This window comes from Sciurus vulgaris (assembly GCF_902686455.1).
Source record: "Sciurus vulgaris genome assembly, chromosome: 2".
NCBI classification, from domain to species: domain Eukaryota; kingdom Metazoa; phylum Chordata; class Mammalia; order Rodentia; family Sciuridae; genus Sciurus; species Sciurus vulgaris.
In genome coordinates, this window is record NC_136462.1 from 64,284,374 (window position 1) to 64,296,938 (window position 12,565).

At 36.1% G+C, this 12,565-nt stretch overlaps 1 protein-coding gene across 2 annotated transcripts in view; it reads right to left on the reverse strand.

Annotated features, from left to right (window-relative positions):
* Positions 1–12,565, reverse strand: part of TTC6 (tetratricopeptide repeat domain 6) — a 204,643-nt gene that overhangs the window by 14,627 nt on the left and 177,451 nt on the right. For both annotated transcript variants that reach the window (XM_079119380.1, XM_079119381.1), the window contains 3 exons: positions 11,868–11,987; positions 7,853–7,926; positions 218–428 (listed from right to left, as the gene is read on the reverse strand). In XM_079119380.1, the coding sequence (XP_078975506.1) occupies positions 218–428; positions 7,853–7,926; positions 11,868–11,987 (405 nt within the window). The remainder of the gene's footprint in view (positions 1–217; positions 429–7,852; positions 7,927–11,867; positions 11,988–12,565) is intronic.

Here is a 12,565-nt window from a genome sequence, read left to right on the forward strand (position 1 = left end):
CTCTTCCAGGCAGGCTCCCTGTACACTAAACAAACTCCTGTGTCCCACTGCTGTTCTGCATATTAAAAGTAAGGGAAAGGTAAATGTTCATAACCGAAGAAATTGCCTTTCTCCCCATCGCAACTAATGGGCCAAATATATTCTTTATGGGCCAAATATATTCTTTATCCTGTCCAAACAATTTGTCAATGGTTAAATTATTGTTATATAATATTACCTGCAAATTATAGCCTAGACTAATTCTGGCTTTTGCATATAATGGATTAAAATGCAATGCTTTCAGAAAATCCTTCTGTGCTTGCTTGGTGGCTTCATCATTTCCATATTCCATGTAGGAATTCCCACGTCCAACAAGAGCATCCAGAAAACGTGGGTTAAGTTTAAGAGCCCAGGTGAAGAAATTGACAGCATCTTCAAACTCTTTAATTCTGAAAAAAAGAAAGAAAATATTGGTGCCTTCTGGAATTTACACTTTCTAATAATATAATCAACATTTTCCTGTATGTGACTTTTCCAAAAAGATTTTCATTGACCCTTATAAAAGAAAATCTTTCATTTTTTTATTATCCATTGTAAGAAGCAGGTACATAAGTTCATATGACCTAAGGAGCTGTGACTAGTTCTCAAAAGATTTTGGTAAAAGAAGGAAGGGAAGTAAGAACCATTTTCACAACAGAATGTGAGCGGATGATATTCTGGAACTCAAACGATAAAAGCCTGAATGGTATTCTTCAACCTAGTTTAAATGGCTATCAGTTACCAATAGAGGAAAGCTTGTGCTCTTATTGACAATGTACACTATTAAAATTATGTTCTGCCTAACAAAGTTTCAGTTAACTATAGACCACATATATGCAATGGTGGTCCCTGAAGATTATATCACCTAGTGACATCATGAACCCCTCACTTTATACTCTATGGTATTCATACAACCATGAAACTGTCTAACAATGCATTGTATAGAACTTATCCCATCAGTAAGTGATACATGACTTATATTAAAAATAAATTTTTTAATATGTATTTAATATACATATGAAAGGGGCCAGGTTTTCATTACTGTGAATCTTTGCTTCAGATTTATAAAGAAATGTCATTTCACTGCAGAAACAAGGAGATGAAGGAAGAGGAAGAAGTAAGTTTTACTTATTAACTTGTGAATGTATGTGGCTCAGTGATAATTCTCTCTCCCCTCTCCCTAGTTTATGGGATGAGAGCTAGTTTAGTGGTGGGATGAGGGCTTTGAAGGAATCAAATGTATGTTCATGGGCACAGAAAGTCACCTCCATTTCACCTGCATATCTAATAATTATATTTAGTCTCAATATGGAAAGAGTTCAGGATTTAAAAAAAATAAAATGAGGATTCTATTTACTTACCAGATACTATACTAAATGCCTCACATATGCTATTTCACTTGGTTCTGTAAGGTAGTTATGACTGCATTTTACAGATGAAAAGAAAATCATGGCTCAGAAGAGTTTCATATAGGAAATGGCACAGAGTAAATACTTGAGACTCAAATTGAGATAAGGCTTACTTCAAAATTTGTGCTTTTCCACACAGGCATCTCTACTGCACAGTTTTCACTTAAAGTATACTATAGTTAGTGCAGAAGAGCCAGTGGGCTTGTTTCTCAACAACATAGTATTCAAAATGTAATAAGATGTGTCACCATTTTATCTATTTTCCTTTGAAAAATATTATATTTTCTAGAACAGTTACCATGAGTTTCTTGTATTTCATTAAGGAAATTTGGGAGAAATGGTGATACATCTTATGACATCTTGAAATCTACTTGAGTGGTGATGGTTGAGGTCTCTATGGTAAGTATTCTTCATAGGCTCTTATTTGGTCCTCATTACAACCTTGAAAAATTAATATTCATTTGCATGTTCTGGTTTATGTCTGGACTCTGAACCTGAATATGTAAATTAATACATGGAACTCAGCACAACTGTTCTAGAAACTAACATATCCTACATATTACTCGAGAGTATCTTAAAACAGTGTTCCCTAAACTTCAGTTCTTTTTTCATGAAAGGTGCCCAACCTTATTTTCTACTTACACTATCATCTACCGAATATTTCCTTTAAGTCGACTTTTTCACTTAACTGAATGTATTTAAAAATACAATCTAATTTTGGTACCGTAAATAGAAAAATTGGTATGCAATGCCATAAACAGATGGCAATCCTTAAAATAAATAAAATTAGTACTGGATACTGTGGTCTACATTACACTAAGCCCTTGGACTGCACCATCTATTATAAAGAGTTAGAACATTGTTAAAGACTAATCCTTTGCCTATTTATTGATTGTATTATTTGTTTTTGTGTGTGTGTTAAGTTTTTTTGCATTCTTTATGTATCCTGGAGATTAATGCTCTATCTGAGGTACAGGTAGAAAAGATTTTCTCCCTTTCTGTAGTCTTTCTCTTCATATTCTTGATTGTTTCCTTTGATGTGAAGAAGGTTTTTAGTTTGATACTGTCCCATATATTGATTCTTGATTTTACTTCTTGAGCCAATCAATAAATGGGCAAAGAAACTGAACCGGCACTTCACAGAAGAAGAAATGGGATCTGTCAACAAATATATGAAAAAATGTTCAACATCTCTAGCAATTACAGAAATGCAAGTCAAAACTAAGATTTCATCTCACTCCAGTCATAATGGCAATTATCAAGAATACAAGTAGAAATAATGATGACAAGAGTGCAAGGGAAAGGGTACATTCATAAATTGCTGGTGGGACTGCAAGTTAGTGCAACCACTTTAGAAAGTGGTTTTGAAGATTCCTCAAAAAAACTAAAAATGGAACCACCATTTGATCCTGTTATACCACTCCTCGGTACATATCCAAAAGAATTAAAATCAGCATACTACAATGACGCTGCCACATCAATGTTTATAGCAGCACAATTCATAATAGCTAAGCTATGAAGCCAATTTAGGAGCCCTACAACAGATGAACAGATAAAGAAAACGTGGTATACATACACAATGAATATTATTCAGCTATAAAAAGAATGACTTTATGACTTTTGCTGGTAAATGTATGGATTTAGAGACTGTCCTGCTATGTGAAATAAGCCAATCACCCAAAAAAACAAAGGTCAAACATTCTCTCAGAAATGCGGATGCTAACACAGAACAGGGGTGCAGGGAGAATAGAAGTTCATTGAATTAGACAAAGGGGAATGAAGGGAAGGGAGCAGGGATGGAAGAGGAATGACAGTGAAATGATCAGACATAACTTTCCCAGACACAACTTCATATGAGAGTACACCACCAGTGAAACTCCAAATCATGTACAACCACAAGGATGGAATCCTAATTAGAATAAGTTTTACTCCATGAATAAATAATATGTCAAAATATACTCTATGGTCATGTATATCTAAAAAGAACAAATTAAAAAAAAAAAAAAAAAAGACTAACTCTTAGCTTTCTTAGCTGAGACTTTCTCCCTTGATGTGTCTGGAAGGTTGAGAAAGAGTTCATTTTGAAAGTGAAAAGTGATTCCATTTCTCACATTGTAAAGAGAAAATTATTTAAAAAATTTTTTAAAAACCCTAGTTTTTCAGACCTTAATTGGCTTTAGTTTTGATGCTAGAATTGAGCAGCAGTCTAGATCCAAATTGGCTCAAAAAGGAAGTGACATAACAGAAAAGAGAAGTGAGGTAGAGACAGCCCAGTTGGTTCCTGCTCACTTCTGTCCTGTTTGATGTTTGAGCAGTGGTTGCTTGTGATTGGCTGAGACTCATTTACTTTTTTCAAGAGTAGGCTATAGCCTGTTTTCATATCACATGAGGTTACAGCACAGGGAGGTAACTTTAGGCAAATTCTCTCCATTTAGTCAACCTTTTCCCTTTTGGTCAACCTCTTTAAATTGACCACTGACCTGAATGTTGGGCCTTGACCTCACTCTCTGTCACCATCATAAATGGATTTATTTGGTCTTAAATCCCATTGGGAAATAATAGTGGAGTTCGTAAGATAGAAATAAGAAAACAGAACAACAGGGGGGCAAACAGATTGGTTAACATCAGGGTACTTGAGGCTACTTGGGGCTCAGGGTTAAAAGCAGAGGGTATTTCTTTGTTTTGCTGACTCAGTCTGGAATCTCTGTTTTGGATGGGCAGGGAGACTAGTCCAACTTTGGATCTATTTCCTCACAGTTTAGTTTAAGTGTCATTTAGCAGGAGGGACTCTATTTTGATTTTTGTTCAGTTGGGGCAAGGGGTAGTATAGAAGTTCAATCCAAAGAAATGAGCTGTCATAATTTTTAACAAGTATTTTTAATGTTTGTTCACACCATAGTTGAAGTACTCATGATTCTTGCTTCATATTTTGGCAAACACTATCCAAAAGTAGTACACCAAGTGTTCTGCTAGAAGATCACACAAGAATCAACACTGGCACACTAGAAAACTTGGCTTTTGATAGTACAGACAGGCAGAAGTTACCATTCATGTATGTGAACCACTTGGCATCTTCTAAGTTCACCTCATGGTTGTTACTGAGAAACCACAAGGTTGTTTCCCTCAAGTAGTTTATAATGAAATTATACTCCTATTTCTTGGCAATTGGCACTATTTTAGAAGCAAAAATTTGCTAACGTAGGGTCACGATGCCTTCCCAGGTAACTTCTCACTAGATTTCAGCATTAATTCCAAACAAGACATGACATTATCTCTTGATACTGGCCATAGTCATTGGCCAGTAAGTTGTGTTGCACTCAGCAATTCTATCAATAGGTAGTAAAGCGTTACTTATGATGTATACCTATGGTGATGATCTGTACCGAAATCTCCAGGGCAATCCCTGCTCCCCCCATAAATCTCTGAAATGTTCCTAGTTAATTGCTATTCAAATTGCATCATGTACTCCCCCCACTCTTACCTAGAAAAAAATTTAAAATCCTGTGCAATGCACATTCTAATATATGGCTTATAAAACATAATTTGTCTTTTTGTACAGTTTAACCAATTACCAAAAAAAAAAAAAAAAGAAAAAAGAAATACAAAAACAATGAGGCAGTGAAGAGAGGCACACCACCATATCATCTAAGTCATGTGTTACCAAAAGGCAGCAACTGACGCTATTTTTGGATACCTATCTAGTTGTCAGCATTAACTTTAATGAGCATCTAGTTTATTCGGACAAGGTAAATAATCATTGAACCATATATCTGGAAATGAATCTTGAAAGTTCCTTGGATATCTCATCAAAATTGATAATGACTGAAATCAAGTCCAGAGGAGGTGACAAAGCTGAAGACAGACTTCCCTGACCATACTTCTCATACCAAAAATAAGGAAAAAAAAAAAAAAAGGAAACCACTAAAGAAACAGCAGTTTCATTTTTTCTGGAGATATGTTGATCAAAGTGTCCTGTAGGGCAAAGCTCTTGTTAAGTCATCCGATGGCAATTAGCCAATGGAAAAATATGGCAGAATATCTACATTGCATCAAGGTGCATGCTCAGAGAGATATAAATTGTTAAGCATCTGTAACTATAAATATAAAAGTATATTTTTAAAGTTTTTCTAAAATAAAATGTGTTTGTTTCAATCTAAAGTAATGTGATCACACAAGGAGGGTGCCTGATTCTTGTCAGTGTCTGCTTACAATGTGCTGAGCTTACCCGCTGGGCCACAAACACAAAAGCCCGCTGCCTTTACCACATTAATCACATACGTGACCAGATGTGCCCTACTGAGTTGTACAAATAAATCACAAACACCTCCCCAACCAAAGAATGTGGCTTGCAGAGCTAAAGATTTTTTAAAATTATGTAAATATTAAGAATAGTAAAAATAAATTTGCTAAATGAAAAGTGTGTAGGATACAGAAGGGAGTAATCTATATTATTATTTTTTTTAAATCTGAAGTTGACTTTCTCAAAGCGATCTAAAACTTAGCTCCATCATAACACTCTTGGTGATTAAATTGGGCAACAAGTAGGATATTCAGGCTGAGGAATGTTGTCTCCTAGCAACCGCACGAGTGAGAACCAGGGATATACAAAGGATACTTCAAAAGTCTGCAACCCCACAAGTTCAAAGATCAAAGCCCTAAAATTTAAAGATCTATTCCTTTTATAAAATTTTCCAAATGAGAAAAGTTTTACTTTCCCTACTATAAGACACCAAAAGCAAGTCCCCATAGTTACAAACCATACTGTCATGGTCTAAGTGTGTTACCATTCACCTTGAAAAGCAAAAATGGTGTTCCTAAAAATATATATATATAACTAATGAGTAAACATTGTTAAGTTCAGTAAAACTGTTACAAGTCAATATACATGGAATTGGGACTCTGAATTATCAGGGATTTATTGTTGATTGGAATTCTACTTTTATCAAAGAATAATAGAGATCCTAGCTGGGTGATGACAGTTGGTTATTTGGAATTGCAAAGCAGTATCAGCTTAGGGAGGTTCTGCCATATATACCCAGTGATTACATTTCTTAAGAGATTGTGAACTGACACACAGAGAAACTTCCTGGACTCTAATAGACACTAAACATAGGAAAGAGGTTGAGAGAAATTTGGGGTCTTTTTAGTTTTAACAGAATGCAGTGACCCTGGACATTTTTGGTCTGCACACACCCATTAAAACAAACACATCAGTCATCATTATTCCATCTCTTCTTAAGAATGACAATTAAAGAGATGAAATATATAAAAATTGCTGGGTTAAAATAGGTAATAGTGTTACTGTGTTTTACTGTCTGTGTAAAATAAAAGGTCCTAGTCCAATTTAGGCCTTTTAACCCAAAGTCACCTTCAGAAGGTCCAGTTACTATCTTACTTTGTCACTAAATTTTTTTAAAGAAAATTCTCTTATAGGGAAATATAGATGTACTATGTGCTAAAATGAAAAATAAAGAGTGCCAATTTCCTAAATAATTCACTATGCCCTATTCTCTAAACTGAATATTTACAGTCTTGTCTACATAATTTATGAATTATCCTAATTTCCTCCTTGAAATTAAGTGCTGTTTCTCTTATTAAAAGTGATGTTATAAACTATTACTTAACCTAGTACATTTGAGCCTATATTAAAATCTGCATGTGCTGAATCTCTATGCATTCAAAAGCAAAACGATCAAAACTTAATTTTCAGATATCAAATGTACATGTAAAAATGTACACATTATAACTAGCAAAGTCTATATACTATCATATTATTAATGTATTTTAAATTGATTGTCTATATTTTACCTTATATAAGTGTTCTATCCTTCTGTGACTCTTACAGAAGAGTAATAAGCTTAGAGGTAATAATGTTTTAAGCACTGTGTTTTTGTAGATTTTATTGTATTTTGTAGATATTTGCTGGCATTTTCTTAATTAGTTTTAGATTTACAGTTATGTTTTTTAAAGGCAAAATTTCTGGAAAATACATTACTTTTTAAAATCACCCTCTCCTCTAGGAAATGGAATTTTTATGTTAGTCCCCTTTTATGAACAAATTACATTACTTTATTTTGTGCTTAGATATTTCAAGCTATGTATAATTTTATTCTACATATTACCAAGACCCTTTATATTATACAGGTTGGTAACAAATGGACACCCCCAATACCATGATGCAGGTGTTTACCCTCCAACTGGTCTGAGAGTGTGTGAAAGGCAGCACGGTGCTAACGACATGCTAGATGTGGTGGTTCCTGTGTCTCCACAGGGAATTCTCATTTTTCTCCACCTGTTGAATGCTGCCACATCCAGAAAATTGTCCCCAATATCTTCCATTCCTTCCTGGCTTCTTCATGGGGCTGTAAGTAAATAGATGTGATGACCCCGCTTGCCTCCCCTTGGACACCAATTGTACTCCATACCTGTGGTGGCACATGGCGGTAGCATGAAAAAGACTCAGGTTGGTCTGGCTTATCAGTGCAGCTTGTTTAAAATCCTGAAACAGTTTTTCAAGTTTTTGTTAATTTTTCAATATTAGCTCAACTTCTCTCTCAAACTTTTGTCTAACTTTGATTCCACATAATATACATAGCACAAGCATTAAAATATGCATCTTCCTAAAGTCTCATCTTTTCTTCACAGGATCACATCTAGCAAGAGTGGATGTTGCAAGGGAATCCTGTAACAAATTATCTCAGTTGCTCTATTTTTGTTTATACCTCATGATCACCACCAGAGACTTCCCTACCTAGGTAGAAATGGAAACTCCTGGAGAGAACTTTTGGGCAAACTTCAGTGCAGGGAAAGCACAACTGGACCTTGTGTATGGATTAGTTAAATCTGCTCCTACCTTTGGAATCCACACTTCTGGAAAGAAATGTATCCTTCTGTGCAGGGACTCAGAAGCCTTCCTGAACAGGGAGGAAGGGAAACTCTAACCCTAAGATTTGAAGTTTGGAAAGTCAACTGGTATGGATTTGTATGGTCCTGGGAACAAGTTTGTTTAGAAGAATTAAAGGTGTTGAGTCTGCAAGAGATCCTGCCATAGTGGCCCAGAACACTCTCCTCTGTTAGGCACTAGAGAGTTTCTGAAGCTTATAAGCTTTTCAAAGTCCTACAGAAACATTTGTGACCTGAAGCAAAATAAGAACACCACTAAAATTAACATTTAAATAAGTATCTACAAATCAAAATGTCATGTGTGTACATATGTGCACATTTATATACATATGATTAGATTGATTTTACTGATTGCTATAACATGAGAAGGGACCTTCCAAAAGTACGAGTCCAGAACCTCTGAATAAAAATGACTTCTTTTCCCCAGAGACCTTCTTCAGCAGGATCATCATGGGCAATTGGGTTGTGGCCAAGCTGAACAGTGGAGAGTGCTGTACTCTCCTGTGCTACACAAAATCCCTCCAGACTCTCTTTCTGAGGGTGACCAGCACCCCTAAGTCTCAAAGGGCATTTCCAAACTGCAGAAGAGCTAATTCTAATCCACAGTCTCGCTCCCTTTTTCCCCTCCTCCTCGCACAAACTTTCCCTGGTTGTGTTTGAGGGAAGAGGCAGGCTGTCTTAGCGGGTGGGATGAGTGTTTCCATTACTGGAAGTGGAAGAGAAGCAGCAGGGCTGAGCTGAGCACTCAGGGATCCTACAGGAGGAAGAGGTACCAAAAACAGACCAATCCGTAAATGTGGATTGTCTGCTTAGATTCATGAAGCATGTTTCAGTACTAAATAGAACCATTTGGATGAAAAGAAGAGATGGATTGCCTAATCAGATATAATCTCATCAAACACTCTGCCAGTCATCTTCCATTCTCTGTCGGAGCATTTGTCCCACATCCCCTGGAAACTGGCTCCACATTCATGCTATCTCCTGTCTTTGTCTCACTCTCCTAACCTAGCGTGACTTCTCTCAGCCTGCCCTGCCCTGGAAATGACACATGACCACATCATTATAGTTCCTGTCACTACCAATCTCCCTGAATCCTAGTCAGCACTTACCAAACCCACACCCCCAAATAAGCCCCATTTTATTCTGTAATTTGTAAACTGGCTCTAAAGATGTTCTTAAATTATTCCTATCAAAGTAAACAAGTAAACCAGTACTCAGGCTCTAAAAAAATTATAGAACTTAGGTGCTAAATGTTGCTCCCCAAAAGCAACCATTTTTACAACTTACTGTTATTTTTTTCTGACATTTACCCTCAAGTTTCCAAATAACATGATTATTGCATCATATTTAACTTTACAACCATTCACTTTATACACAGAATAGGATTTAGCTGTCTTGTATCACCACCCCATACACCTTCCATTCTCCCATCACCCCTCTACACCTAAAATGACCTGTTTTTTGTTTGTTTGTTTTTTTTCATTAAGGAGGTCACATGTGAGCAGAAACGTGAATGAAGGATGGACTGAGCCATATACCAATCAGTCAGAAGAAAGCCGTGCTCACAAGGAAGAGCTGTGCTAAGGCCCTAGGCAGGAAGGGAGCCTGGTTTTGCCAACGTATAGCAAAAGGCCAGAGAGGTGAAGAAAAAGAGGGCTGGGGATATAGCTCAGTTGGTAGAGTGCAGCCTGACAAGCACAAGGCCCTGGTATTCGATCCCCAGTACAGTAAAAAAAAAAAGGGGGGGGGGACTGAAAATGAGGTCAGACAGGTCAAGTAGGATCATGGTTGATCATTGTCAAGAATTCAGATTTTATTCTAAGTGTGATGGGAAGCCATTTCAGAGCTTGGAGCAGAGGAGTTAACTTGTTCAGCTTTATGCTTTTAAGAGTTTTCTCTGGTTGCTGAATGGAGAACAGTGTGCAGAGGGGAAAGCATGGAGGTAGAGAAGCCAGTTGGAAAGCTACAGCAATGGTCCAGGAGAGAGAGGATTCTGTTCTGAGATCTGAGTTCACACCTGCCCCAGTCCCTACTTGTTGAGAGGGAGATGGCGGTGGCCATTAGGAGAATTGATTTAATTCAAAATATGCGTTAATGTTTAAGCTGACTGGACTTGCTATAAGGTTAGATGTGGGGTGAGAGGAAAGAGAGGGATCAAGCATGAGTCTCCTTAGATCATCATCTCCTCAGGGACTTGAACTCAGTGTTATTTATACTCTATGGTCAGTGCCAGTACCTTGTCTGAAAGAACAACATTCAAGATCAAGTGAGACCTGAGTTCAAGTATTTCCCTAGTACTTACTGGATCAAAGAACTTATTATTTAATTTCTCTTGAATACAAGTTTCCTCCTCTGTAAATTATAATTTTAAATTCTATAGTATTGTTGAACCTGATACATAGCAACTGTGCAGTAAATAGGATGGATATAGCTGTGTAGTGCAAATAAATATTCATTCTGTGGGTAACACAGGCCCAACAATTAATCCCCAAAAGCTGAGGTTCTTTGATCCCCACCTCCATTTTTCTTGCTTTGTACATTCCAACACTGTTGCCCAGATTTCCATAGTTTTCTTGTCTACCACAAACAGAGAAGTTCTTTAGCAGCCTGTGCCTGAGGTAGTCCCTAGTGGTATATCTCAAAGATATTTTCAGTTATCAAAAAGCCTAAAGGAATTGAAATGTTGAGATTACATTGTATCATACTGGAAGCAAGTAGAAAATAAGTAATTCTGTTGGGCAGAATCTCAAAAGATAGTTCCAGATGTCAAAAATTATAAAAACCATCCTGGGAGATGAAAAAGAATAGGAGAACACTCTACTACATAATGTTTAGGTTGCAGTTTCTTAGAAACTAAGATGCAAAACTATTACCTAACTATAAACCTCAAAATGCTATTTGATTTCTGTCTTGTGTTTCTTAATTTTAATTCCAACATTACCATAAAATAGACAACAAAAATAAAGTTAAATGCGAATTATGAATTTTATTTATTTTATAATAAAATAAATATGAAACTATTTTTCAATATACTGCATATGCTTACATCTATTACAATTCTGAATGCTTGTTCCCAGTAACTGAAAAAAATGTTCCCAGCAGCCCATTCTGATCAACTACATCCTAAACCATTTAAACAGATTCATTTTGATATGTTTTCAACAGGAAAAGAAAAAAAACTGTGAAGGAGAAAGAGCACCAAGCACCAGAGTAAATGATACACAAATCATTTCATTTGCTACACAATAGAGTTTTGAGTGTATTTCTTTTCAGAGGTAATAGTCTCGCTCAATTAAAATTTATTCTTTATTCTCTGGCTATTTATCTGTATACAATATGAAGTAAAAATACCATTTTTTTTTTTTTTTTGCACAGGTTCTTTTAATCATTCCTACCTAGTACTTCAATACAACTGTTGCTAAAGTTACCACTCATTAGCATTGCCATTTGGTAGCAACAAAAATGAGTTCACTAGTTTTCAAAAGAGAAAGTACAAAATCAAGTGGGTTCATTTTATATGTCCACAGGAGAACTCACCTCTAATGCAAAGCCATACTGCTCTTGCTCAGCATAGATGTTTCCACGATTAATGAGAGTATTTAATGTTAGACTTTCTACAGCTTCAAGCAACAGCACAATTCCATAATCTGTTAAGGCCTAAAAATAAAATAGTCACTTACAACCTAGATACAATTCTTTAGATATTTTGTTCATTAGCCATGGACAAACATGTCCCTGCACAAAGTAGGATCTCAACCTTAACTCTTTAATTTGACTTATAATTTGGGATCAAAACAATCATATGTTACATTCGCAGGGTTTCCTTAGCTAAGTATTATGAATATGCCCGCTTTTTAAATAAGTGGTAGCCTTCATTTTTATTCTTTTTTTTTCATTCACTGAATGAACAGTTTTTTCCTACCCTCTACTCTATCCACCAGATACTAGAAACATCCTAAATTTGAATTGGAGTAGTCTCCTAAACTATTTTCCTAGTGAATATTTTGTCCAAGGAAAAAAAAAAGGTCATACGGTTTGATCAGAAAAGGGTCAAATCTCCTGTTTGCAGCACCTACTAACTGAAAATGGCACGTGTTCTCTATGTCACCCTGTGCAGGCTCGCTTGTGCATGGATTGACAGGGAGGAACTCAATACCCACCCACCCCCAATTCAGTAGTTTCAACAAATGACTACTGACATTAAAGCACTGTTTAAAATTTAATTTTTTTAATTT